The sequence below is a fragment of the Alligator mississippiensis genome, chromosome 5, assembly GCF_030867095.1.
Source record: "Alligator mississippiensis isolate rAllMis1 chromosome 5, rAllMis1, whole genome shotgun sequence".
Taxonomy (NCBI): domain Eukaryota; kingdom Metazoa; phylum Chordata; order Crocodylia; family Alligatoridae; genus Alligator; species Alligator mississippiensis.
The window spans coordinates 189,244,969-189,272,367 of NC_081828.1; the positions used below are offsets into that span (position 1 = coordinate 189,244,969).

A 27,399-nucleotide genomic window follows, 5' to 3' on the forward strand; every position below is an offset into this window, starting at 1 on the left:
TAAGATTATAGTAAATGAAATATAAGGATTCAAAAATAGCTGGGTTTTTTCCATGCACTTGCACTGCATTTCTGACAATACCTGTAGATAGTCATTTTTACCTTTTTTCTGAATAGACTTACACAAGTGCTTAGCTAAATTCTGAATAGACTTATACAACTTTTATGCATAAATATGTAATTGACTATTCAAATGTGTCAAGTTAAGCATAAGCATATGTAGCAGGGCACTGGGGTATACCTGCTCCTTTAAGGGGGCAAGCTGCCTGAGAGGCCACTTCCAGGTAGTCAAGTGGGCTAATGAGAAACTCACCTGACCAGAAGAGGAAGAGGACTCAGGTGGCAGCTATATAAACCCAGAGCCTGAACTGGTCAGGCAATCCCTTCCCAGCAGCCATGAGCCCCTGACAGCAGACCAGCAGCCAGGCTCCTGAAGATACTTAGATTTATTTAAACAATTCTGCAGGCCTGGGAACAGAGGCCAATTTACAGGCACGTAGTCTTTGTTTTATGTTACACCCTTAGAGGATTTGAGGTGTCTGCCAGAGAAGCTGTGAGCCCAGAAGAGGAGCTGCAAGTGGGACCAGGGGTCCGAGGGCCCAGAGGAGCAGCTGCGAGCAGGACCAGGGGTCCGAAGGCCCAGAGGAGATGCTGCATGCAGGACCAGGGGTCCAAGGACCCAGAGGAGATGCCGCATGCAGGACCAGGGGTCCAAGGGCCCAGAGGAACAGGTGTGAGTGGGATCAGGGGTCTGAGGGCCCAGAGGAACAGCTGCAAGCAGGACCAGGGGTCTGAAAGCCTGAAGGAATGGCTGTGTGCAGGACCAGGGGTCTAAGGGCCCAAGGGGGCCGGGGCTAGCAAGCTAGTCTCTCCTGGGCAGCTACAAGGTAAAGAGTTCTGTGCAGCAGGGCTCCTGAATGCACCAATATTTTACTGTGGAACCCCAGTGAAGCTTGGGGAGCTCACAAGGCTAGCCCAGGGCTGGAAGGTATACCAGCGTTAGAGGGGAGGAAAGGTTTGCCCTCTTAAAACGACCTATTGTTTATGCTGCAGTTAACCAGACAGAAGCCAGGAGCAGAGCAGACAGGGGCCAGGTGCCCAAAAGGGCCAAATGACACCTAGTACCTCAAGCCAGGTCCGATATAGTGGGCCTAGGCTAGAAGGCCTAGCTGAGAGGAACGGGGTGGTGGTTGAGGAGACCAAACACCAACAAGAGATCAACATTAGGATAACACCCGCAAGGCTTGGGGCGTTGTGTAGGGGAGGACAGGAGCCTTGCAATTAGCCCCTAAGGCTTTAGGTGCTCTGTGGGGCACAGTCAGCAAGAGCAGCCTCAAGAGTGAGGGGCCTGAGACCTAGGAATAGTGTAGTGAGACTGGTAGGGTGCCAAGGAAACCCAGTGAGGGTCCAATTAGACTGGGGCTCATGCCAAGGCCTGTGGGAAGCCTCGCTCTTAATATTATCAGTATTCCATCAAGGTGTGGCGGGCAAGAAGGGGCAGACCGGGCACAGTCGTGGAGTCACCAGGAGATGTAATGGCTGCCCCTGGGACTCCAATGCTGCTACAGCATATAAGACCTAATCAGATAGCAAATTCATCTTGCACTTGGTGCCAGATTTTTATATAACAACAGTGAAGAGAAAAACACTTATTTAAAAAAGAGAGAGGAAACTGTGATTATAAGCCCATAAAAACTGGAAGAAGGAATTAATATCAGAAATGGTTCTTCAGCTAATTTTAACCTATTTTTTTAAACTGATAAGACTGTAAGTTAAAGTCGCTCTTTTTAAGACACCACTATAAACCTCACCTCATTTACCCATCACCAACTGTGTATCACAAAAAAAAGTAATCAATTAGTAATGAGACTTAGAAATTATTAGGAAGTTTTGCCAGTCTAACAAATGAAAGAGGTGTATTTTTGCCCCTGATTGTAGTGTGCATCCACAGAAAAACCATTAAGCCTGCTGCCAAGCTTCAATGATGCATTGTTCAGTGCAACAAAATTTGGTCCCAAAACTCAGCGTCACGGTACCTTTAAACGTGAATGCTGTGAAAGAGAAAAGAAGAATACCTAGCAGCTCTGCTTGTTGGAATGCCAAGGTAGTGCATGGCTTCGCTACACAAAAATTCTCGCACAGAGGAACGAAGTACAGCTCTTCCATCACCATCTCTACAAAGAACAAATAGGCAACATTTGTCTCGTTTTCAAAATTTAAAGAGAAAAAACATCAAACTTTTGTATGTATGGATTTAAGTATACTGTACCTAGAGTATGGTGTCTTTCCTGAGCCTTTTAGCTGTAGTTCCCACCTCTCACCATACCTGTGAAAACAGTACTAGTGTTTTTAATGATACCACTAGGATAGTTTCTAAGTGATATTTAGCTGAAATGTGGCTTGTGGATAATTTTGATATAAAGCATGCTGTACCTGTTTGTATATACTCCAATCATGTGGGCTCTTCCATCACCAAGCTGACCTGCCCAGCTACCAAACTAAAAAAAATGAAAATTATGTAATTTTCCCCTTGTTATCATTTACAGTTATGTTATGTGTCAGGGAACTGTTTACATTTAACAAACCCCTTAACAATGGGCGCGTCTACACGTGCCCCAATGGCACTGTTGTTACTGCGACATCATTTAGTACTTCCCTTTGGGAGTGCCGGTGGCATGGTTCTGTTTAGCCACTACGTCACTGTAGCAACATGCTATAGCAAGAAAGCATGTTGCTACAGTGGTGTAATTGCGGCGTCACGGTTTGTCTGCCAACGCTATATCAATGTAGTATCTCATGTAGACACACCCAATATAATATTGTTCAGGTAGCAAATGCTTATTCTCAGTTTAGGATTTATAAAAGTGAATAATCTTGTTGAAGCCAATGTGTTTACTCACAGTTATAAACCCTAGTGCAGGCAGGAAGCATTTGCAGGATCAAACCATACCATAATATTTCCAAAAGGAAGAAAAACGAAGAGGGAGATGAAAAAACACAGCAAAAGAAACTGAGCAATACTAATAATAAAAAATTCTCTCTCTCTGGCTTCTGTCTATTTAAGTACGGATATGGCTCCTAATGCCACAGTATTCGAGTCTGACATCCAGTGTCATTTTCTCACTGGCGATTACAGACCATGTTATTCCAGGAGCAGTCCCATTGATTTTAATGGGGCTTTGGACACTTTTCAAGCCTCTGAATGGATTATATTCACCATGGGTCACAACTTGGAGGTAGCCTTTGAGAGTGCACAACTCCCAAACCCTATTCTGAGTGGACAGTGGATGACACAAAGGTAAAACAAAACAGCTGCAGCAAGTTGGATAAGCAAACAAGAAGCTACGAACAAATATTAAAATGTCTACACCCCTGTCTTTATCTGTACACTTTTCCTTATATGAGATTCAGTCAAAAAGTAATGCCGCCTATTCTTTTTTCCTTACTGAAAAAATATGCAACTTGCATGGAAAATTTGTACATCACCACTGAACACACAGCTGTTTTTCAACATAATCTCCTTCTCCATCCATGACCTTTTTCCACCTTCAAACAAGAGCACATATCCTGATATTGTAAAGACCTTATTCTTGGTGCAAAGCCTCCATCACTCTGTTGTCATCCCAAAAATGCTGCCCTTGCAGTTCATCCTTCATCCGCTGGATTGTACAGAGGATGGAGCAACACAGTCCACTGGGACTGTCTCTGTAATGAGCAAGCTGGTGTGTGGGTGAGCCTTATTATACAGAAACACCATCTCAGACATGTCTCTTTAGGGTTCTTTGCATGCGATATTTCAGTTTCTTCAGGATCTTGACATAGACCTTTGTAGGTCCCTTAGACAAGAAGTCAACAAGAACACCCCCCATATCCATTGCTTGCTTAGAAGATAAAAATTAAGAGACATTATATTCTGACTCACCCTCATACAAAGTACAACATTAAGTTACAATCTACCTCTTAACTGGCACTGACTTCTTTATAGATTTTCAAGGGATAATTCAGATAGTAAAGGCCACTATGTTATTATATAGGAGAAATACTATTACTGATACCTGATGACCTCCGTATCTATGAGCCAGAGGAACAAATCCAAATCCTACTTTCCCACCACTGACAAGCTGGAGAAAATCATCTGTTTCGGTGACAGACACATCAAGGTCCAAAATCTCTTCAAGAACTACCTGAGAAACAGAAATTATTTGAAAATTACCAAAACTGCTGGAAGCAAGGTTTTTTTCTTTTTCCAAATAACGGTGTGTTGCTGAGTAAGACACCACTAAAATTAAGGTGGAATTTATACGTGACATTTTGCATGCTCAATTTTTCTAATAATTTGTAAGAAATACATATTCATACAACAAAAGCACTATATTCTAAAACCTAACCTTTGAAATGGCCACAAGAAGTACTCTGGATTTGAATGGAGTAGGGTAGGCAACTGAAAAAATGCAGTCTCTCACTTGACGAACATAGTTTTCCTGAACAGGATCAACTGGCAGAGCTGCTGTAAAAAAAAAAAAAAAGCAGTAAATCTTTAAAAAAAATGAAATAATTGTAGGTACATTACTATAGACAGAGTATTTCCTCTGAAGCAAAAAAAAAAAAAAAATTTCAAATGAGTGAACAAGATCAAATAACATCCAAAAACAAAATGTATCCTTATTTTAGACAGCAGGAGCTGAATCCACAGCTGCATTCAGTGTAGCTACGGGGCAGGGAGAGAGAAATAAAGGACATTACTTCTGATCCAACCTTTCCCACCCCCGCCAAAATAAATCTGGAATCCAGCTAGGGCCACACAACTCAGGGCTGCCTCAAATTACACTTGATTGCATTAAAAGGCCATTTCAACAGTCAGACTATAGTAGTGTGAGAGCCATGCCCAAAGGCACAGTCCAAGCCCCAATGCCACGGTGCGCAAAATCAGACAGCAGTCAGTCCATATGCCAGGTGAGTCCACACACCAGCTTTAGGGTTGCTCTGCACAGTGCGAAGCAGTTAACAGGCAAGAGCCTCTGGCTCTTCCTGCACCATAACTTGTCTCCTCCAGCCTCAACTATCCTTCTTCGTTCAGGGCTATTTCACACCCTGACTAGGGACAAAGAGGCCAGCAATAACATGTTTTAAGACCCAGAAATGCCTGGGGATACATTAACATTTTCAAGAGTTTTTCACTAGCAGCCATTTAGAAATCCCTTACTAAATGTACCTCTGGTAAATTTGCCAGATGCATTTTTGCAACAACAAAAAAAATGTACCATGGTTATTCATAAATTATTCCTACTCTTGAAGCTGGTTGCTAGAATCACTATTCAGTTCCCACTCTGGTGGGTGACTGCCAAAAAACCACCCTGCTGAGTTTGGGGGGGTTTTGTATGCCTACAGGCAATTTTAGTTTTTGAAAGCTTCTCTCTGCCATGTGTTGCATGATGATGACATGTCATTGTGTAGGTGTAAGAGTCAAAGTGTAGGGGATTTAAAATCAATCACCCAATCGCACAATCCAGGATGGCTTTGTCCCTGTACTGGGCAAACTGCTAAAGCAAACCCGAGACTGCAGGTGAGAGGAATGGTGGAAAAAAAATCCTGGTTGTGCCCCGTTCACACTCTTTCAGCCTCCACTCTCCGACACAGGCCTCTTTGATGTGCATTGGGAAAGTGGGCCAAGGCCACCAAGTAAAGCAAGATCTGGGGGGCCCCTAAGTGCAATTACTGGGGACAACCAGAGAAGCGGGGCTGGGGGTGAAGGCCAGAGGTTTAAAAGGAGTGCACCACGAGGGCACACGCAGCAGAGCAGTGCTCAGGTTTCCTCGAGTGAGTCCAAGGAGCCAGTGCCTGCTGCCCAGTGAAGCTCTGGCCAGAGACGTGAGGGGACGAGCAGCAGGAAGACGGCTCTGCAGTCCCCGGCCCCCAGTCAGAGCATCCTTCTTGGGGAAGTAGGTGGCCGGCTCGGCTAGTGCCAGGAGCTTGGTGGGGCCGGGGCCGGGGCCAGCCCACCCCGCAGAAGGTCCCGGCGGAGGCGGTGGGGGAGCCGCAGGCTGGGGCAGCGCAAGCGGCGTCTCCCGCGGCTCCAAGAGGCGAGTGTTGGGGGCCCGGGCGGCAGGGCAGGGGGAGCTGCCCGAGCCGGCCCGCGGCGGGTGCCGGGGACCAAGGCAGCGGGTGGCGCCAGGCTCCGGAGCGCGACGCCGGCTCTCCCTCGGCACGGGGCGCCGGTACCTGGGCGGCTGCCCGAGGAGAGCGGCGGCCCGCGGCAGCTCCCCGGCCCCCACCCGCCGGCGCTGGCGCAGTGGCCGGGGCCCGGCGCGGAGGGCAGGCAGGCGCTGGCCGCGCTCAGCAGCGCCCAGCAGGGGAGCAGCCCGGAGAGGCCGCGGCGGCGCATCGTGGCGGAGGCCCCGCCCGAGGGAGGCCGCGGCCCGGGTTTCCGCGTCCGGGGCGGGAGGCGGTGCCGGCGCAGGGCCAGGCCAGGCCGGGCCGGGCCGGGCCGGGGACACCATGGCCTTGTGGCGCGGGTGGCGGCGCGGCGGGGCCATGTCCCTGCGGGGCCTGCTGGAGGCCGCGGGGCAGTGCCGCGGGGCGCAGGTGGGTGCCGGCCGGCGGCGGCAGGCGCGGGAATGAGCGGGCCGGGCTTGGCTCCTGCGGCGGCCCTGCACGTGGCTTCGCCGCCGCCCCGGCAAGTGACCCCGGGCTCCCCGCCGGCTCGGGCCTCTCATCTCCCGGGCCCGGGGCGAGGGCGACCGGCTCGTTTGTGAAGTGACTTTCAGGCCCCTGCTCGGCCTCCCGCCCGTGCCGCGAGGAGCGGAGCGGAGCGGAGCGGGGCCGCGCCGCGGTAGAGCGAAGGGGCGACGCTGGCGCGGGACCGACTCGCGGGGCTGCCGGGTGTGAGAGCCGAGAGCAGCGGGAAAGCCGGCGCTTGGAAACGGGCCGCGACTCCCGCTGGTTTCGTAGCGGTCTGCTGTGTAGGTGTAGCGGGGCCCTACGGCACTCGTCCCGTGCTGACGCCCTGATCGCGTGAAAGCGGGAAATGAACTTAGGTCCGTGAATTTAGGGCGGCTGAAGGCCCGGGACAGCTCTTCTCGCCCGGGGGCGGGGGAGCTTCTGCTTTCTGACCCTCGGTGCTTGTTTGGGAATTAAATAACAGCCTTTTTTCAGTTCAAAATAGGTTTGTTGGGTTCTTTTTAAACTTCCGTTGCATTTCATGCCGCGCTCTCAAGGCTGAAGCGCTAACCAGGCTCGTGCTAAGAAATACTGTGCTGCGTTGACTCGCGTGTTTTAGCCAAACGTGAGAAGAGAAAAGGCTGCCGGTGTCTCGGTTGTCTTGTACAAGTCGCTAAATAGCAGTGGTAGCGTGCTGTGCTTGGGAAAAGCTCGTTTGTAATTCTCACGCCCTGTTCCTGAGAGAGAGTCTGGGGCACAGAGACAGACCAAAGGAAACACAACTTTTTTTCTCCTGATATTTGGTAGCCTTTACAAGTAAACAGGATCCTGTTATCATTTGAAATGATGGCTGTATCTCATGCACAACTTTAACTACTGCCACCATGATCTGCACAAGTCCTGGAGTTGTCTTTCCCCTGCCCCTTAAGTTGGGATCCCTGGATAAGCAAAGCACTGGTCGACCACCCCAGGGAGTTGTACTTGCACAGTCCTTGTCTGGGTCTGACCTCTTGTTTGCTTTCATTTCTCTAGGTCATTTGGGATGGGGCTTTTTTTTTCATTTTTCTTTTGTGTCTAAAAGTCAGGTGGGAAAGAGCCTGAAGCCAGTGAAGTATTCCTTGGCCGGAGACTCCTCTCTTTCCCCATGTGCTGGGGGACAACTGAAGAGTAAAAGTGGCTTGGGAATCTCCTGTATTCTTTCTAGGTGATTGCTAGGCCTGTTTGTGATTACTTTCCTCCATGCATTATGTGTGGAGCTGTCTCGCTTAGTAAGTGTGTGCAGATTGCAGCACCGAGGTGGGTCCTTCTGGTTGAATGACCCTGTAGATCAGGTTCTGCATATAAGTTAAAACCTTTCCTGTTGCTGGTTCCTGTTGCTGCAGTTGGCAACAGAGCAAGACTGGCAGTGTTCAAGTTTGAACATAGTTTGGGGGCAACAATATAGCTGTGAACTAAGTAAGCTTCCTCGCATCCCTCAGGCCTCACGAATGAGGAAATGTTTTTGCGGTTTAGAAGGTTGAATTCTTGGCAACTGATAGGAAAGAATGGGCGTGAATGGTAAGTGCTGCAGGAGGCACGCTGAACAAAACCGTTCCACGGGAAAGCAGTTCCCAGAAGGAGGCATGTCCTTTGGCTCTGAGAGTAGAGGCCAGATTTACCTGACAGATAAAGAGCTCTCAAAAGAGGCTGTGCCTTCCCTGAGAGCACAATCTAGGTTTTGAAAGTACAATTTACAGAGGCCGATAGTTTAGAAGATATCTCCCTGTTTGGTCGTGAGGTAGGTGACTCCTGTATTCATAAATGCTGATCCAGTCAGTGCTTAAGTGACAATATATCTTGTACGAGAGCATATTTTGTAAGGAACTGATGCAATGCTACCTTTTACTGCTGAGTTTTACAACTCTCTTGTCTCTTAGAGGAGGAGCTGGAGCGCTATTAACAAATAAGCATTTGTTTATGATCAAATGTTTCTCACGATTTAAAGGTGTTGATTTAAAAGAAAATGAACTTTACTTTTCTTTATGCAGATGCACTGTTTACAAGGGAGAAGTTCATTTCTATCATTTCCAAAACTACGTAGTATATTTTGGAGGTAAGTTGAAAATCCAGACTTCTGTAACTGCTTAAGTAGATTAAGAAACAATTATTGGGTGAATTACATAATTGAAGTTGTGGCTTTTAAACTTGAACTGTCAAATGAGATGGTTTCACATAATATCTAATAGACCAGTTTAACATAAATCATTTAGCACTTTATGTTGCCATTGCAAGGAATTAATCCTAGATGCTCTCACTATGGAAATCAATGTACAGAAACGCCCAGAGGTTCACTTTGAAATAATGGGGACACAATAAGGTGGTATAGCCCTCCAAACAAGCAGTGCCCAGCAGAGAAAAGTAGTTGTGCCTCGTGAACAGGATCCTGGGTTTCTCTGTTTAAAAATCCAGAATCTTCTGACTTAAAAAAAATCCCAAATTCTATAATTAAAAAACCCAAAGTTCACATCTTTCCATGATTAAAATGAAACATCGCTATACATATATATCTCCGTCTAAGATATCTATACATATCAGTTGAACACAACGTTTTATTGACATATTTGCAATTTTAAAGCAGTTTAGAAGCCTGCTAGTACTTTGATCATTATAACAGAATAAATTCTAAATAACTATATATTTTGGCATTTGATTTTGTTTCTTTTTATCACGGAAAATTGGAGCTCCTCCTGTGCCCTTTTCTCACCAAGACATGGGTCTAGCTGCAGCTGTGGCCTGTCCTGTCCCCCCTTGCTGCCTTGTGGCACTGAGCAACCATGATATGCTGGTGCCCTGGCACTGCTCATGCTGTTGCTCCTCACTCCCAAACCACAGCCCCCCAGCCCTACCGGCACCCCTCACTCCCAATCCATAGTCTTCTGGCCTTGCTGGTGCCCTTACGCCAGACCCACATTCCCCTGAACTTGCAGGTGCCCTTCACACCCAACCCACAGCCCCCGCAACCCTGCTAGTGCCTCTCACTCCTGACCCACTGCCCCTTCCCCCCACACCCCAGCTCCCCAGTGTCTGAGGAAGGGGGATGTGGGGATAAGGGATGTGTGTGGGGTGGGGGGGGCACGTGCTCCACCAGATTTCTGCACCCATAGCAGGATTGCAGCCTGGCTGGACCAGCTCTGGGCAGGAGCTGCCTCCTTGGCCCACTGGATAGGACCCTGCATGGGAGGGAGTGCTGTGCTGCCATGGTCGCCAAGGTAAGGTGCAGAAGTGCGGAGTTGTGCCCCCACTGCTCCTGGACAGGAGAGGTGCCTCGCCAAGGTGGTGCATCACTCCTCATGCTGGATCTGACCCCCTGAGCTGCAGAGGCGGCTCCTGCCCAGAGATGGTCTGGCCAGGCTGCAGTGCTGCACCCTACCATGGGCTCAGAAATCTGGGGGGGCACATGCCCTCTGCCATAGACTTACATGGAGGGAGCTGTTCTCCCCAAGCTGTCTGGTGGCCAAGTGCATGTGTCCACATACATGCACATGGTGCCCCCTGCGTCCCACAGCCCCTTGCAGGCTGAAACTGCGAGCCTACAAGGGGAAACCTGTGGTTTTCCAGGTTTTTCTTCTGTAAAGTAGAAAATCCGCATCTTTCCACTGCACACAGAAAACCCAGATCCCTGCTTATGAATCCCGGTGCAACCAGAAAGGGCCCAGCCACACTGCATTGCTTAGTCTATTTCTTTGCATTATGCCTCTCTTTTGAGAAATAAATTTGATCCAGGTGTTCAGCCACAATGGCTAGATGCATAAAACAGCATGTATTTAAATAACAGAAGATAGATATCTTTTCAGAGGCAGGGGGAGATAGTACAGGACTTCTGTTGTCTTTAAGTTGCAAGAGGCTTTGATTGCACCTGAAAATACTTTATCAGAGAAAAAAATGATTTTATATTTCCAGAAGGTCCTGTCTAGTTTACTTACCACATTTTCTCAAATATTGCATTTTACCAAGCATCCCATAATGAGTCATATTAAATATATACTGGCATGTAACCATGCTAAACTCTACAGTATTGGCTGGAAGTGAAAGAAAGTAACAGGCTGCTTTGTGTTTCACTTTTTAGTTGCTTGTTTTAACATTTTGAGGGTGGAAAAGAAACAATTTAGATTATTTCTGTTTTGTAAAGTAAAAAAAAAAAGGTCACATAAATACTTTTATTCTTTTAAATAATACTGTTACCAGGCTTCATCATACAACAGCATCACGAGCATGCAGCTGTAGCAAAACGGTTAGCGATGAAAAATATCAGGACCCTTTTAAACTTGGTAGGAAAGACTTGAAGAATCTCTATGAGGATATTAAAAAGGTGAGATATCTTGAATGCTCTAGAACAATCAAGTGATTCTGACTTACAAGGTTTTTATGTAATATCGCCTAAAAGCTTAAAAATTTGAAGTAAGATTTATCTTGATTATTTGATTATTATCTGATTCCCTCTTAACTGTAAAATAAAGTTGAAGAGAACATTGTAAGCTTGATGATATTATAAGCTGGGCAGGGGCTGGAGCCACCATGTGCTCTGTGCTCTCCCTGGGCCACAGCTTGAGCTGTGACTGAGGGTATATGGCAAGGGAAGTAGGTAGCACATGGTGCAGGTGCAAGGGGGCACAGGCACTGCATGGGTGCAGTGAAGGCATCAGTGGGAGCGGGCAGGCAGCAGGGGGCAAGAGGCTGGGGTCAGACTGCCTGATTCCCCCACCACTTGCTCCCCTGCCACTGCTTGCCTCTCCACTGCTGCTTTACCTATAGCAGTGGTGGGGGAGACAAATTTAAGATGATCTTCCAATAATTAGATTTTATACATGGAGAATTATAACATTTTATAATCTTGCAAACTCTGTTTCACGGCACTATGAAGCAATCTTTTTTTTTTTTTTTTTTTCAAGGCAGTATGAAGAGTTGCTCTAAACTATGTACTGTAAAGGGCACTAAAACCAATTCCAGCATACATTGAAGAAGCTAAAAACAGACCACAAACAGGATTTGATTGCATGTTCATAATATTCTGTTCATTTATATCAACAGGTCAATTTTGTAATTTTGATATTGATATTTTCTTTTGGCTTGCAGGAACTACTTGTATGTACAGCAGAACTTAGGGAAATGTGTGAATATTACTTTGATGGAAGAGGGAAAGCCTTTCGACCAATGATTGTGGTGCTAATGGCAAGGGCATGCAACATTCATTACAACAACTCCAGGTGAGTCTTTGGTCTTGAAATTTATAGATAGGAATGAAAAAATCTAATAAATCTTAAGTTTAAAATTCCATGAAATGTGTCCAGTAACCTTATCAAAACAGCAAAGTCACCTGCAAAATTTCAGTTTTGCTTCCTATTGCTAACAGCATTTCATCCTCATGACATAATAAGCTACTCATGAAAATTAATAATTTTTGTATGCATGTTTCTGGGAGAATTGTGACGTACTGTTGTTTTAACAATGGAAAGGTAAGTAAGATCCATAGTTACAGTATTTGAAAGGATTTTGGTCACATCTTGCTATATAAATACTTCATTACTATTTGTACCACTGTGACCCAGTTCACACTTCATCAGAATTATTTGGCAATTATATAAGCATCCCTATAGTTAACTTTTATCGGAGAAGAATTTGTTCCTTGTAGGAGAGACGCATTTTTATTTATTTTTTTTTAATTAAAGAAGATAACCTAGGAAGCAATTGATACTTTTCAGGTGTTCTGAGCAATGAGATATATTTTCTCCAAAGATGTCACTGGTGCAGGATTTTCACTGCCATGTATTTAGATTCTTAGCTCAAGGGGGTGGTATTATTTCCTGAAGTCTTCCAGTTGTGTGACCCTTGAGAGCATCTATAGTAAAGCAGAGTTATGAGACCTGTTGTCTACAAGCTATTGCACATTGCCAATGCTAATAGTAAACACTTTGCTCACATATTCCAGGCAGTTCCTTCATGTCAGCATTCATGGAAGATGTTGACTGTTAGTGGGGTAAGAGGAGGAGTTGAAACAGACCTTTCTGCCTTCCATTGCTTCTAGTTTGGAATTCTGAATTTTTGCCTCCAAGGATTCTCTGGTGTTTCACTTGTTTTAGCATTTTTTTTTTTTTTTGTCTGGCTTTCTTTGGTCTGGCTGTTCTCCTGGTATTCAAATAGAAGAAAGATCTCTTGGAAATGTCTGTGACACATGGTTATGCTCCCTATATTGGTTAAAGGGGAGATTTCATAGACATTAGGGCTGGAAGGGACCTCAGAAGATCATCGAGTCCAGCCCCCTGCCCAAAGGGCAGGAAGTCAGCTGGGGTCATAGGATCCCAGCAAGATAAGCATCCAGTTTCATCTTGAAGGTGTTCAATGAAGGCGCTTGAACCACCTCCGGTGGCAGGCTGTTCCAGACCTTGGGGGCTCGGACAGTAAAGAAATTCTTCCTTATGTCCAGCCTGAAACGATCTTGAAGTAGTTTGTGACCATTCGACCTCGTCATCCCTTGGGGCGCTCTGGTGAACAAACGTTCCCCCAGATACTGGTGGTCACCCCTGATAAACTTGTAGGTGGCCATCAGATCACCCCTGAGCCTGTGCTTTTCCAGGCTAAAGAGCCCCAGGGCTCTCAGCCTGTCATCGTAGGGTCTGCTTCCCTGACCTCTGATCATGCGCGTGGCTCTTCTCTGGACTCTCTCAAGCTTCTCCACATCCTTTTTGAATTGTGGAGCCCAAAACTGGACACAGTACTCCAGCTGCGGCCTCACTAAGGCTGCGTACAGGGGGAGAATGACGTCCCAGGATTTGCTTGAGAAGCATCTATGGATGCAAGCCAGTGTTTTGGTCGCTTTACTAGCCGCTGCATCGCATTGGAGGCTCATGTTCATCTTGTGGTCAATGATGACCCCCAAGTCTCTTTCTTCCATAGTGCTAGCCAACATAGCACTGCCGAGCCTATAAGGATGCTGCGGGTTTTTTTTCCCCAAGGTGGAGAACCTTGCATTTATCGGCGTTGAACACCATCAGATTCTCGTCCGCCCACTTGCTGAGCCTGTCCAGGTCAGCCTGGATCACCCGCCTGTCTTCTGGTGTGGATGCTTTGCCCCAAAGTTTGGTGTCATCTGCGAACTTGGCCAGTCCGCTTCTGACTCCAGTGTCCACATCATTAATGAAGATGTTGAACAGTATGGGTCCAAGGACAGAGCCCTGGGGGACCCCACTAGTCACAGGACACCACGATGAGTGACTTCCATCAATTACTACCCTCTGGGTCCGACCCCGGAGCCAATTTTCCAGCCAGTGGATCGCGGAGGACCCGAGGCGACAATTGGCCAGTTTCTCCAAGAGGCGATCATGGGACACCAGATCGAAGGCTTTTTTGAAGTCAAGATATATGACATCAATCTCTTCTCCCTTGTCCAGGTGATAGGTCACCTGGTCGTAGAAGGAAATGAGATTGGTCAAGCAAGACCTACCCGCAACAAACCCGTGCTGGCTATCCCTTAAGATGTTGACGTCGGACAGTCCATTAAGGATGGCCTCTTTAATAAACTTTTCTAAGATCTTCCCCGGGATAGAAGTCAGGCTGATGGGCCTATAGTTAGCCAGATCCACTTTCCTCCCTTTCTTGAAGATGGGCACCACATTGGCCTTCTTCCAGTCTTCGGGCACTACACCAGAGCGCCAAGAGTTTTCAAAGATCCGTGCTAGAGGCTGGGCTATGATGCTCGACAGCTCCTTGAGTACCCTGGGGTGAAGATTGTCAGGGCCAGCTGACTTGAAGGTATCCAGCTTCTCAAGATGTTCCTTCAGAAAGTCAGCATTAATGGAGGGCAGGGGATCACCCTCACTCGGACTTCCCGGCCCTGTAGCGGGCATGGGCATCCTGTGGGGCTGATTGAAAGACTGACGCAAAGTACCTATTTAATAGGTTGGCTTTTTCCTGGGCGTCAGTTGTCAATTGCCCCATCTGGTTCAGCAGGGGTCCAGTGTTGCCTCTGCTTTTCCTCCGGCTCCCCACATATCTGAAAAAGGACTTTTTATTGTCCTTGATGCTCAAAGCTAGCTGGAGTTCAGTTGCAGCCTTGGCTTTCCTGGTCTGCTCCCTACAGGACCAGACCAGTGCAGAATAATCCTCCTTGGAGGTGACTCCCATCCTCCATCCTTTGTAGGCCTTTCTTTTTAGCCTCAGGAGGTCTGCTAGGTCCCTGGAGAGCCAGGGGGGCTGCTGTGCCCTCTTGCTGCCTTTCCTCCAAGATGGAATAGACTTAGTTTGTGCATTGAGGATCGCTCCCTAGAGGAGCAACCACTCTTCTTGAACTCCCCTCTCCCTGTGGTCACGGTCCCTTAGGGCCTCACTGACAAGCCTCCTGAGCTTGTCAAAGTCGGCTTTCCTGAAGTCAAGGACTTGCGTGTTGCTGACCGACTTGCCAGCTTTTCGGCGGATGATGAAGGTGATCAGCTCGTAGTCGCTGTCACCCAGCTTCCCATCGATCATTAGATCGCTGACTAGGTCATCCCCAGTAGCCAGTACCAGGTCGAGCAGCACTTTGCCTCTCATTGGCCCATAGACTTCTTGAGTCAGGTAGAGGTTATCAACGCACGAGAGGAAGCTCTGCGACCACTCAGATTTTGCTGAGCGATCCTCCCACGAGATGTCCGGGTAATTGAAGTCGCCCATGACAACCATGGTCCTGGAGCAAGCTGCCTCAGCCAGTTCCTGGGCAAACTCCTGGTCAAGCTCAGGACTTTGGGTGGGAGATCTGTAATAGACTCCCACCGTTGTGTCCCCTGTGCTGTGTTCCCCACGGATTTTAACCCAGAGGGTCTCCAGCCGTCCACCCTGGTCGCCAATATCGGCTTGCAGGGACGTGTAGCTTTCCTTAACATAGAGAGCTACACCCCCGCCCCTTTTCTCTACATGATCCCTCCTGTACAGGGTATAGCCATCTATACCCATGGTCCAGTCATGGGTGGAGTCCCACCAGGTCTCCGTTATCCCTATGACATCGTAATTGTTTGCACTGAGCAGGAGGATGAGCTCCTCCTGCTTATTCGCCAAGCTCCTGGCATTAGTGTACAGGCAGGCAAGTGCCCCCTGGGGGGCTCCTTCCTTGCCCACAGATTTTACCAGGTGTGGGCTCCCTGAAGCGCCGTGATCCGCTGGCTTTGCAAGGATTGCTCAGCGGGCCACCAGTGGCGGTAGTCCCCCCCGTCCCCCAACGGGCTTAGTTTAAAGCCCTGTGGAGCAGATCAGCCAGTCTGGCTGAGAAGAGCCTCCTCCCTAAGGGAGGGTTGTGTTGAAAAGGAAAGAGTCAGGGTTTCAGGAGGTTACTAGTGGAGTTGTTGAAGTCATCATCAATATAGAGGAAGTTTGGGACATCATGCAGGAAAAAAAACTGGATAATCTGAGGACTGGAGTAAAAGAAGTAAGAGTCTTTTTAATAGTACAGCTGCAAGGTGATACTATTAAAGACTGATAACCAAGACTTCCACTATGAGCTGACAGAATTGAGATGTAGATGGGCCTGGGCATACCAGTTGGTCACAGAGGTTGCTTACAGACATGGAAAAAAAACCCCAGTGCTTTAAGCTGTGCACACCCCCACACCAAGTGCAGCACATGCCCAGAAGAGGCATTGCATTATTTTGACCCAGCTCACTCAACATCTGTGTAGATTACATGCTTCAGTGGGACTTTTTGTTGCATTTATCTAATAGCTGATTGAATCAACTTTAGGTTTGGCATGTGATCTATTCGGATGCAGGGGAGCCGGGTCAAATTAAGGGACTTTCTCTACCAGTAAATAAAATGCTGCTTTGTTTTTTGGGGAGCGCACTAGTGGGGGGCTCATGTCTGCTTTTTGGGGGCAGGGGTAAGGGTTCATGTCTGTCAGCAGCCACAGTGGCTAAATTACCAATGGGATATAGCTGTGGAAAAGTTAAATGTGATCCTAGGATACTTCTGAAGATGTACTTCCAGAGAGAGAGGGAATTATTTGGGTCATCGTACAAGAGGCTGGTGAGGCTTCACCTGAAACACTACATAGAGTTCTAGTTATCTACACTTTAAAAAAAAAAAAAAAAAAAAGATTATTGTCCTTTGAAGCTTTAAGCACACAGAGATACATAGGCCTGGAAGGGACCTGGAATTGAAACTGGAACAAATGTAGAGGAAGGCGACTAGAATGAGAGGAGACTAGAAGAACTTGGTTTGTTTCGTCAAGTTGGGTCAAGTCAAGTCAGTCCCGAGACCGCACCAACCTTTGGGGCATCTTTGATGTAACAAACTTTTTTTTTTCCATTCTTCCTGGTCTTTTGCAATCCTTGTATAATCAGTCAGTTTTAATCCCGTTTAGTCTTTGATGTTGGTGGCCCAGCTTGTCCTAGGTCTTCCTCTTCTTATTCAACCATCCACAGCACCCTGAGGATGGTTTAGTCTGGCAAAATAAACAAACCCCTTGGTTTGTTTAGTCTGCCAGAATGAAGGCTGATAGGGAATATGATTGTCTGTAAGTACACCCAGAGTCAGGGGAGGGAGAGGAGCTATTTAAGCTGAAGGACAATGTTGGCAAAAGATTAAATAGGCATGCGTTGGCCATGGATGAATTTGTTTCAAATTAGATGGCCGCTAGCCAGTATAGCAATTCTGAAACAGCCTTGCTGTCAGGATAGTGGGAGCAAAAATCCAAAGTAGTTTTAAAACAGAATGTACGAAAGAGATTGTATGACATGGTGCCTCTCATAACAAAGGAATGGATCTGATGACCCATAAGTTTTCTTCCAGTTCCTATTTGTCTAACGCTTAGAAGAGCAGTGATTTGGGGTATTGGTTTATGCTCAACCATGACCTCTCAACCAGGACTGAAATGAACCCTAAAGTACCAGCCTACAACTCGTGTCAGCCTGTATATTATTTCACAGTACAGTACCAAGAGTTTTCTGTGCCAACCCAGATTGTGATGCTCAAGACTCTATACTCCCAGAACATAAGCACAGATCATCAAACTGGTGTCCCTAACATTTTTTTGCACTGTTGATTTTAGTGTGGGCTGCACCTCATTACTCTCTGAACCATTTGTGATATTTCACTTTTTTCACCTGTGTTGACATAGACTGGGTAACTCCTTTCATTGGTCTTCATTTCCTTGGAATGATATGCTGGGAAAGAAAATAGCAATGCTTTGGAAGGGTAAAGAGAATTGTTGGTTTGGAAGGCACCTCAAGAGTCATCTAGGTCCAACCCCTTGCAAACATGCAAGATGCACATTCCTAAATCATCCCAGTCAAATGCATTTCCAGCCTCCTCTTCCTCTTTTTTCCATGTTCCAACCCTATTTCTCTCTAATAGATCTCTGTAAATTATGCAAATTTGTCCACAGTGCGCTGTTTCCACTCCACAGATGCTGACCCACATTTTCATGGTGGGAGAGACCAAATCAAGGAATACATTTGTTTTACTTTTGAGAGATCCCCTTCTATCAGTTGGCCATGTTCTGCATGGAATTTCTAGCTTTAGGATTCTTCTAACAGCATATTGCAGACTATACTAAATTTTGGGAGTTTTATTAGTCATTGCATACTATATACTAAATACAGATAAACACATACTTTCTATTCATCCTGTTGTGTTGGCTTATCACTGATTTGTACAGCTGTGCTTTCATTTCCTATTGGTGAATTATTTGTCGAGGTTGGTTTAGTTTTGTTTTTGTTTGTTTTTAAACTATCCAGGTGTGAAAATCCTGTGCAGGTGGCACCTAAAGAGAAGAATATTGCTTTCTGGTCATTCCAGTTCTGTTCTCTGACAGCATTAGTTTAAAGGATTCTCATTTTCCCTCCAAATTTGGAATTTTCTGTTTTGGGAAGTGCAGAAGAAAAACATTACCTTCTGAAGCACATTTATATTTATTAGTCTTATCTTAATTTATAGCTGAATTTGCTTTTCTTTTGTAGGAGCTTCAGACCTCCATACAGTGAAAGAAACTAACTGGAACATTATTAGGGGTACAGCATTTGTATTTGCCAGGGGAGGGAGAACATAAGTAAATTAGTTTTGGTGCCCAATTATACTTTACCCTGCCACTGCTTCTGTTAAAGATCAACACATACTGAGAGCAGGTCTATTTTTATCAACTATCTTGACTCCAACTTTTCTATCTTCTCCCTGCCTTTGGTGACTATTACTGCTGCTGCATATCATTACCTTCCAGTCCCAATTTTTTCATGGTCTTCTGGATCCTGCCTGTTTTTCCCTTTTTCTTGGTAAAATAAGATTCTTTTAGCTGTATAAATAACAGTAGGAAGGGAAAGGGTGCCTGCATGTTCTTTTAGATGCTAGAACATCAGACGAAATGTTATGTCCTTAATCTGTAGGATGATCTTGATTCTGGTGTCTGTGCAGAACCTTACTGGAGTCACTGGGGCCCCACACAGACACAGCTCCACCCACATAATGCCTGTCCTTCAAGCTGTTCTGTAGTTGTATCATTTAGATGAAGTGACTCTTAAACCATTCTCAATGGATTACCTTTGCTTTGTTTTTCTTCAGGAAGTTCACTTTATTGTGGCTGCTGAAAGGAAAATGGTATGTTCGGGTTCCTTGCGTCCTCATTACAGAATCAGTGGATGGAGCACGTAAATTGTTTTGTGCTAGTGTGATTTTCCTTTTCCCCTTAAAGATCCTGTTGCCATCAATGTAAGTCCCAGTAGTTAGGTTCCTTGTGCCGTAGCTTTTTAATTTTTAATAGTTGAGGCTTTATTGCTTTGAGTGCTGGAATCCTGGTAAGGGGTCTTAATTTGGGATTGTGTGAATCCTGTTTTCACACATTTCCCCTATGTTTCTTCACACAACACCTACAGAAATACTCAGCATCATCACACACCCTGGCTGGGCCCATGTTCTGCACTCTACAGCATTCCTAGCTATAATTTTTAAGTAGAGATATATTTCAGATGGGCTGAAATAGGAGACAAGGCAGGCAGCTGTAGAAATAGTCAGGTAGGAGGACCGTTTGAGAAAGTTACTCACCAGAGAAACAGACATACCCTTCAAAATTACAAGAGAAATCCTAAAGTACTATTGCATCTAGCTGATGCCTTTGCCACTGGCCAAACTAGGGTTCTTATTAGGGGTGCACCGATAGAGATTTTGGGGGCCAATACTGATAGCCGCTATTTAAGGAGGCACATCGGCCAATTAATGATCTGATTTCCGATATAGCTGCCTCCAGCTGGTAAGTCTGTTGTGGGGGAGGGGCAGATCAATGCCCAGCTGGGGTGGGACAGCGTGGGATAGAGCTGCAGCTCGTAGGGGGAGGGAGAGGGGGCGGGCCAGGGCAGCTTCTGCCATCCCAGGGTGTGCCCAGTGGTGGGAACTTCCCCCCTGCAACTAGCCATGGCTCCATCCCATGCCCTACCCCTGCCCCCTCCCTCCTTCACAGGGGCCATTGATCTACCCTCTCACACCCCTTCTCTCTCCCATCCCCTTCCACCACAACTGACTTACCAACTGCATGCAGCTGGGCTTTGCTTTTCACTGCCTGAGTGCTGTGCTGTGGCTACATGCAGGCATGGGTATTTATTGGCCAAATTATCGGCTACTTCAAGACGATTTCTGATGCAGGCAATTTTCTTTTTATTGGTACCAGTCCAATATTGGACCAAAGTATCGGTGCACCTCTACTTCTTACTCTCTCTGTTCCTCACTGCAGTGTACAGTATCAGCATTCTTTCATCTCCCCCAATTGCCATAGTGATGCCTACGTAGTGTGTTGCTTGTTCAGCTCTTCTGCATCAGGCAGCTGCCCTCACAACTCCCCTATTCCATGCTTCCCCAGCTTTCCTTTTCCATTTACCTCTGGCACAGTTTCAAGTACTGGTTTTGAAAACGCCTATTTGCTAAATATATACTGTATTTGTGTGGTTTTACTCTGAGAACTGTGTAAAAATGGCACCTTCATACTAAATAAACAGGAACATCCAGTTACCTATTGACCATCACTAAAAGTGTTTTTTTCTGTTTGTACAATAGTAGAAAATTGCTAACACTGAATGATCAGGATTCTATTAATCCTTGAGCATCATAAACAAAGTTCAGTATGTCCCAGTCAGGTTTTTTGCAGGCATTTGACGGGTACAACTTGACCTGCAGAACTTTATTACTGTAATTAACGTGTAGGATTTGAATTTGCAAACATAATAGTTTAAAAAACATTTTTCCTGTGTAAAATTAGCACATTTGATATGAAAACCAGAAATGCATTTCACGCAAACTGTATAATACCAGTTTTAGTAACTTTTCAGAGAACTGCACATTAATATGGAACTTTTCAAAACTCGCTTTTGGAATGAATGTCTGTCATTGTGCTGTCTCCATACCACTGAGTTGTGGGGTATCTCAGTACATGATGCCATTGTACTGCTGCTTCCCAGCAGAAAGTCCAGTCTGCTGACATAGTTATGACAAGGGGAGTTCCCAGCATGAAAGAGGATGGAGACTTTTACAGTTGTTTTAAGGTGCATGCTCCTCTATGCTAAAAATAATTGTATAGAACTAACAAAGCCTTTAAACGCAATATAATTTACCTTAAAACAACTGTCAAAGTCTTCAGCTTTTCTTTTTCTTCCAAGAAACATTTCCTTTTTTCACAGTCTCTGCAGGCCACATCCTGCTATTGTTCTGTATGCACAACTTCTCACTGAAAGCAATGCAGAGTTTTCATAAAAATAGGTGTCAGGATGCAGTTTTATCACCACACTGGCAAGAAGTCACCTTCCACTTCCATTGTTAATATTTGCATTTTAGTATATATGTAGACAGTGTAGGAAGTTTTAAATCCCTTTATGCTTGACTGAATGATTCCAACATCTTGTACATTTGTCCCTTTTAATTTCTCATGGTCCTGGAAAGTAGGTTAGCTTTAGCTTCCTTCTGCTGGAAGAGCAGCTTGGCACCTTTGAGGAATAGAGTAATTTGCAGTTGTCATCCTTCATCCCCAGCTAACCACTTCTGTGTTCATAACTTGTCCCGCACCAGTCTTTTTTTTTCCAAAGTAACTGAGCTATTGAAAGTTGACTCATTGGCATTGGATCCTCCAAAATGCTTTACTGGGTCATGGTGTGGTCTTGATCAGTAAGTGCTTACAGCCCTATTCTGATGTGGTACATGATACAGGGTAACCTCTGTCTTCTTGGAGTTTTACTCAAAACCATAGAAAAATCAACCTGTGGAGTCTGTTCTGTGTTCACTGAATCTAGAATGCAGATTTCTAAGCCTGCTCTGGTTACCTCTACAGATACTAGTGTGTTGTCAACCAGCTTTGGAGATTCAGGCCTCCCAAGGGTGGAGCACAGCGAAGGTAAGGGAGACTGTAAAGGGTCTGCATACCTGACCGCTGAGGTCCCCCTTTGAAATTTTCCTTCTGGAAGACTGGCAGGCACTCTTTGCTGTGCTCCAGAGTACAGCCTTCTTGGAACCATGAGCATGTGATCTTGTACTTTATTAATACCCGTTGAACATATTGAAACACAAAAGCAAGCTCATTCTAGCCCTGGGATTATATGACCAAACTGGAGAAAATGGTTGCACTGTAACTGGACACCAAATAAATAGTGTTCCTTTTGCTCTGTTTTGTTTTTAATCTCACCTATAAATTTTTTTCATTCACAGAAATACGACTGGGAAAACAAGGTTAATGTAGACAAGTGGTCTATATTTTTTCCTCTTGTACACTTCAGACTCAATTTACTTTGCATGCAAGGCTTTCAAAAATTGTACCTCAAATTGCTAGTGCTAATTGGAAATAGTATGGTAATGTTCATAAAAAATAAAAAAGACTAAAAATGGTACCTCATTGTAGAACAAATCTGTTGCAATACATTCACCCTGTCTGTTTTTATTTGCTCGGATGGCCAGGCATTGGTTTGGGGGAGTAAGCCGACTGCACTTCAGGTTTGTGGATCGTTAGCAAGAGTAATCTGAGTTCCAGTTCTAAAGTCAAATTCTATCATCCACTCCTGTTAAACCCCATCCTTGTTTTGAAAGTCATCTGTACACACAGGTGCAAATGAAATTGAACTTAACCCAGAGGATCTGAAGTCCTTGAGAGTTAATCAGTACAGAACCTCACTACCTTTTATACTGTTGTATTCCAGAGGTGACCTACGCTTAGCTCTATGTTTGTGTTTGCGGTCTTCTTATTTTTTCTTTCTGCCATGCGGTCAACTCAGATTATTAGGACTTTGGGACTAGAGTTGCTTGTTAAATAGCTTAGCCAGAAGAAACAATAAAACAACCAAAACAAACCACTTTATAAGGTTTCCATAGAAGACATATTGTCACATCAAGAACACTGTCATGGACTCTTTGAATCTGATTCTGTTACAGTGGGTATATATTACACTAGATTGTTACCTATAGTAGCAGTGCAGGAATAAAACCATGGGACACTTGCTTTGAGGATGTATCAGTAGGGAAGGCTATAGGAAAGGAAGGGGGAGCTTTTAAACTGATGCTGAATGCCTATACTGAAGGGAGAGTGAGAGAGAGAGTATGATCTATCCCATTGACATCAGTGGCGTAACTTCCATTAACTTTGGTGTTGCAGAATAGAACCATGTAAGATTTGGTTACATCTCTTCAAATTATAGTAACAAGTTGCAGCTGTCCAATTGAAATGATCTGACTTTGCTTTTGTCTCCTTTTAAAAGCTCGGAAGGTAGAGTAAGTAACCCATGGTAGATTCATGAAAAATCCTTATTGAGAAATAAGTCTCCGTCTCCTCTCTAACAAAAACCTTTTCATGAGTGTATTGAGGTATGCTTGACTGATGGTCAAGAGTTGGTTTGTTTTTCTGTTTTTAGGGAAGTACAAGCAAGCCAACGCTCTGTGGCCATAATTACAGAGATGATTCACACTGCTAGTCTAGTTCACGATGATGTTATTGATGAAGCAAATTCTCGGCGAGGAAAAATGACAGTTAATCAAATCTGGGGAGAGAGAAAGGTGAGTTGTTTTATGCAAGACTTATTTTCAGATTCTGACAAAGTAGAGACTCATATTTTTTGGTCACATTGCTAAAGATTTGAGATTGGAGCCTTGGTAGTGCAGCACACTTCATGGTAGAAGCTGAAAATGTTCAGAAAAAGTTGGGCAGCCTTAGATGGTCATATAATTTGTAGACCAACAGTTTCTACTCCTGTCTCTTCAAGGTACAGGGTGCCTTTTTCAAACACCTCTTTCTGATTTTTAACCACTCTATGCCAGTGGTGTCAAACTTACCTAATGCCTTAGGTTGGATCTGAAGCGAGGGCTCCCTGCAGGCTGGATCCAAGTCAGTGCATGAAGAAGCTGCGGCAGCGGCAGTAGCTTTGCAGCTTTGTGAATTAGATGCAGTCCACGGGCTTTGTGGACTAGATGCAATCCTTGCTCAATGCAACTCCCATTAGGCCTTGTTGAAAAAATATGAAAACACACTTTTTAAAGCATTTTCTATATCAGTTTTCCTGGTTTCACTAATAAGCTAAAAAAGCTTTTAAGCTATCATGAGCATTTTCAGATTGTAACATAACTGGTTTAATTTAAGATTTTTAAGGTCTTTGCTTGTATCACTAACTTACAAAACACCTAAAGTCTCTCTTTATGGTGCATATTATTCAGGAAATATTTAAGAGGACAAGGATAAAACTGACACTGAGACTCAAAATCCTTCTGTGTCTACTGAATGGCAGCGTGTAATAGTCATGGAGATGTTTCCTCACTTAGCAGAGGAATGCATGTTCATATGTCACATTCTCACTGCTTGCTATATTAGTTATAGCAAAAATCTAGGGAACAGTATAAAATTTAACTAGCATGACTTTTTCCTCAGTTTTCAGTAATATGCATCAATAAAGGAAAATGTTATGATGGGACTAGCCCTGCAAAAATCATAAGATTATCCTAATTATCATTTATGTGAACCAACTTCAAGAAAATCTTCCTTTTTTTTTTTTTTTTTTTTTTTTTTTGCAGGCTGTTCTAGCTGGTGATTTCATCCTGTCTGCAGCTTCTTTAGCTTTAGCACGGATAGGAAACACTAATATTGTATCTGTTTTAACTCAGGTGATTGAAGATTTGGTGCGTGGTAAGGTCTTTTTCTATTTTTATCTTTATATTTACTTGCATAAACTATGAATCTAAAAATAAACACTTCCTTCTGTGTACCCATGTAGGTGAATTCCTTCAGCTGGGCTCCAAAGAAAATGAAAATGAGAGATTTGCTCACTACCTCGAGAAGACATTTAAGAAGACTGCAAGTCTTATAGCGAACAGTTGTAAAGCAGTATGTACGTTCTGTCTCTTCTGAAGTTAACATACTATATAGTAAGCTTCACAGCTAGAGTGCTAATTGTGCTTTTGTTTGGGTGTAGTACAAAACAGACCACCAAATAGTATTGTGCCAGAATCCAGTTGGATTTTGGATTAAGGTTTTTATCCCACTTCTGCTGTGGAGCCTCCATTACTAGTTTTCATCCACCTCTTTGTTCTGCAGCCACAAGATTCATTCTTGAATTTGTTCAAATCACATTTAAGGTCCTAAGCTAATTTCTGAAAGTTTTAAAACAATTCTATTTAATCTCAATATAGGCCAGTTGGCATAGGTGATGTGTAGGGTGGACACAGGGAGGGTACGTGCAAGCACCCCCCCCCCCCCCCCCCCCCCCCCCCCGAGATTGGCTGCCACCAGCTTCTGCGGGCGGTTGCCACTTGCACCCACCCCCTCCTCCCTGCTGATGCGGCCGGCAGCATCTGTGGGCAGTCCCCGCTTGTTGCCACTGACACCACCACAGGTGGCTGCGGGTGGTCCCCACACGCTGCTCACCAACATGGTGCTCCCCAGTCATGGGAGGTGCCAGTCATTCATGCCAGTTGGTCCCATAATTTGTTAAATGAGAGACTCCTCAGTATGAAGGAACAATTTTAAAAGGATTAGACTATTATGCTGGCTAGCATTAAGTCTTAGTTCCAGAAAAGTTTCCTATTGGTTCCCATTCTTGTAATGGATGCAGCTGAAAAAGTAAATGCGATGATAAAACTGAGGTTATATAAACCAGGCTTAAAACCAAAACTGCATTCTGAATTTAATAGTTTTATAATGTGTATAACTTGTATCAGTGATATTTGCAGCATTTTGTTAACTTTATGAAAACAACCATTTAATGACTTGCATTTTACTGAGATCTTGTATTTTAGAAGGAATCCACCCCGCCAACAGGGATTCAGATGCATTTTCATGTAGAAACTGACACCAGGAGCTGGATAATTAATATGAATAGCAGTGTGCTATGATTTAGACTTTTCCCATAAAAGTTCAGATCTTTCCATGGGAATTTTGACTGAGTGAATACAGCCACATCAAGTTTTTAATTCATAAGTAGAAGCTTTTGGTATTGAACAGTACTATACTTACTCAAATCCAAGATGAGGGTTTTTTTTTTCCTCCAGTCAACATGAAGGGAGTCATCTTAGATTTGAGTGCCAGCCTGGGGCAGGGCTGTTTCAGCTCCAGTTTTCCCTCCAGCCCTATACAATGGGGTGCCCAACAGGGGGAACACAGGGAAGACAGCACAGCAGCAGGGGAACTGCTGCATCTGCAGCTCCAGCTCTGGCCCCAGCCCATGCAGAGCCACAACCACAGCTATCTGGTCAGGGCTGGAGCTATGGCTGGCCAGGGCCAGCACTGGAGTCACCATGTGTTCATGCCCCAGACTGAAGCTGCTACATATGGGGAGCAGGGGAAGAAGGAAGGGGAAGCAGGCACCAGGTGGGACAAGGGACAGGGGTCGAGCTACCTGCTGTTAGGGATGTAAATATTGTTTTCAAAAGTATTTGTTTAACCTTCTCTAATTACATCAGTTAAACATATAGCTCCCAGCAGCTGCTGTTATTGGTTGCTTCCAGAGCCCTTTAACTGTGGGGAGGCAACCCCAGCCAGACAACACAGCCCATTGGAAGCCCTGTGCTGGTAGAGAAGGAGCACCTGTGAACCAGCAGCTAACTGCTTAATTGAGTCATTAATTAGGCTGCTAGCTGGCTATGGGTACTAGTCCCCTCTCTGCTCCCTCCCTCCCTTCTGCCTGCCCTGCTGCCCTGCTGCCTTCAGGCACTGTACAGGTTCCTTTCCCCCCTTGCCTACCAGACTGTGCCCTTCTGGAGCTAAAGGATAACCAGTAAGCTAGCCCATTATCACTGCACTAATAAGATATACGATTAATCATTTAACCTTTCACATCCCTACCTGCTGTCCCACAGCTTTCCCTGCTTCAGTGGTAGGGGACACAAATTTAAGACGACCATCTGACGATTAGATTCTATAGATGGAAAATTATAACACTTATAATACATCTATAATTTTCCATGTATAGAATCTAATTATCAGAGGGCCATCTTAAATTCAAGGTTGTTTTGGATTTGGGTGAATATGGTAATTTTAGCCACTGGAGTGCAAGAGTTCCTGTCTCATTCCAAAATTCAGTGCTTCAGCATGCGGTCTACTCATGCAAAAACTTAAGTGTTAAAATAATTCCTTCAGAGTGTAGCTGAGATATGGCTTCAGAGAAGAGACCTTATTTCACTGTTAACATGTCTGTATTTGTTTTATGTATTAATTTGGTTTTCAGTAGTGGTATGCAGGAAGAGAAATGGGATTATTCTGATGGCAAAATTTCAGATCTCTTTAGTAGGGCAGTGACTTGTATAC

General features: G+C 45.0%; 2 protein-coding genes across 7 annotated transcripts in view; one reads left to right on the plus strand and one right to left on the minus strand.

Annotated features, from left to right (window-relative positions):
- Positions 1–6,396, minus strand: part of LOC102575274 (protein adenylyltransferase SelO) — a 49,993-nt gene extending 43,597 nt beyond the window's left edge. For 3 of the 4 annotated variants that reach the window (XM_014608947.3, XM_059729097.1, XM_059729098.1), the window contains exons 1-6: positions 6,219–6,396; positions 4,388–4,506; positions 4,055–4,183; positions 2,433–2,497; positions 2,269–2,325; positions 2,075–2,173 (exon numbers count right to left, since the gene is read on the minus strand). In XM_014608947.3, coding sequence (XP_014464433.2) covers positions 2,075–2,173; positions 2,269–2,325; positions 2,433–2,497; positions 4,055–4,183; positions 4,388–4,506; positions 6,219–6,381 — 632 coding nt within the window. In that variant the 5' untranslated portion in view covers positions 6,382–6,396. The remainder of the gene's footprint in view (positions 1–2,074; positions 2,174–2,268; positions 2,326–2,432; positions 2,498–4,054; positions 4,184–4,387; positions 4,507–6,218) is intronic. The other variant, XM_059729096.1, reaches the window with a different exon arrangement.
- Positions 5,803–27,399, plus strand: part of PDSS1 (decaprenyl diphosphate synthase subunit 1) — a 35,600-nt gene continuing 14,003 nt past the window's right edge. The window contains exons 1-7 of one of the 3 annotated variants that reach the window (XM_059729100.1): positions 5,803–5,938; positions 8,684–8,748; positions 10,881–11,004; positions 11,769–11,899; positions 23,522–23,663; positions 24,672–24,783; positions 24,872–24,981. In XM_059729100.1, the coding sequence (XP_059585083.1) occupies positions 8,684–8,748; positions 10,881–11,004; positions 11,769–11,899; positions 23,522–23,663; positions 24,672–24,783; positions 24,872–24,981 (684 nt within the window). In that variant the 5' untranslated portion in view covers positions 5,803–5,938. Of the gene's footprint in view, positions 5,939–6,442; positions 6,582–6,841; positions 6,959–8,683; positions 8,749–10,880; positions 11,005–11,768; positions 11,900–23,521; positions 23,664–24,671; positions 24,784–24,871; positions 24,982–27,399 lie in introns of those variants that run through there. The other 2 variants (XM_014608989.2, XM_059729101.1) reach the window with 2 other exon arrangements.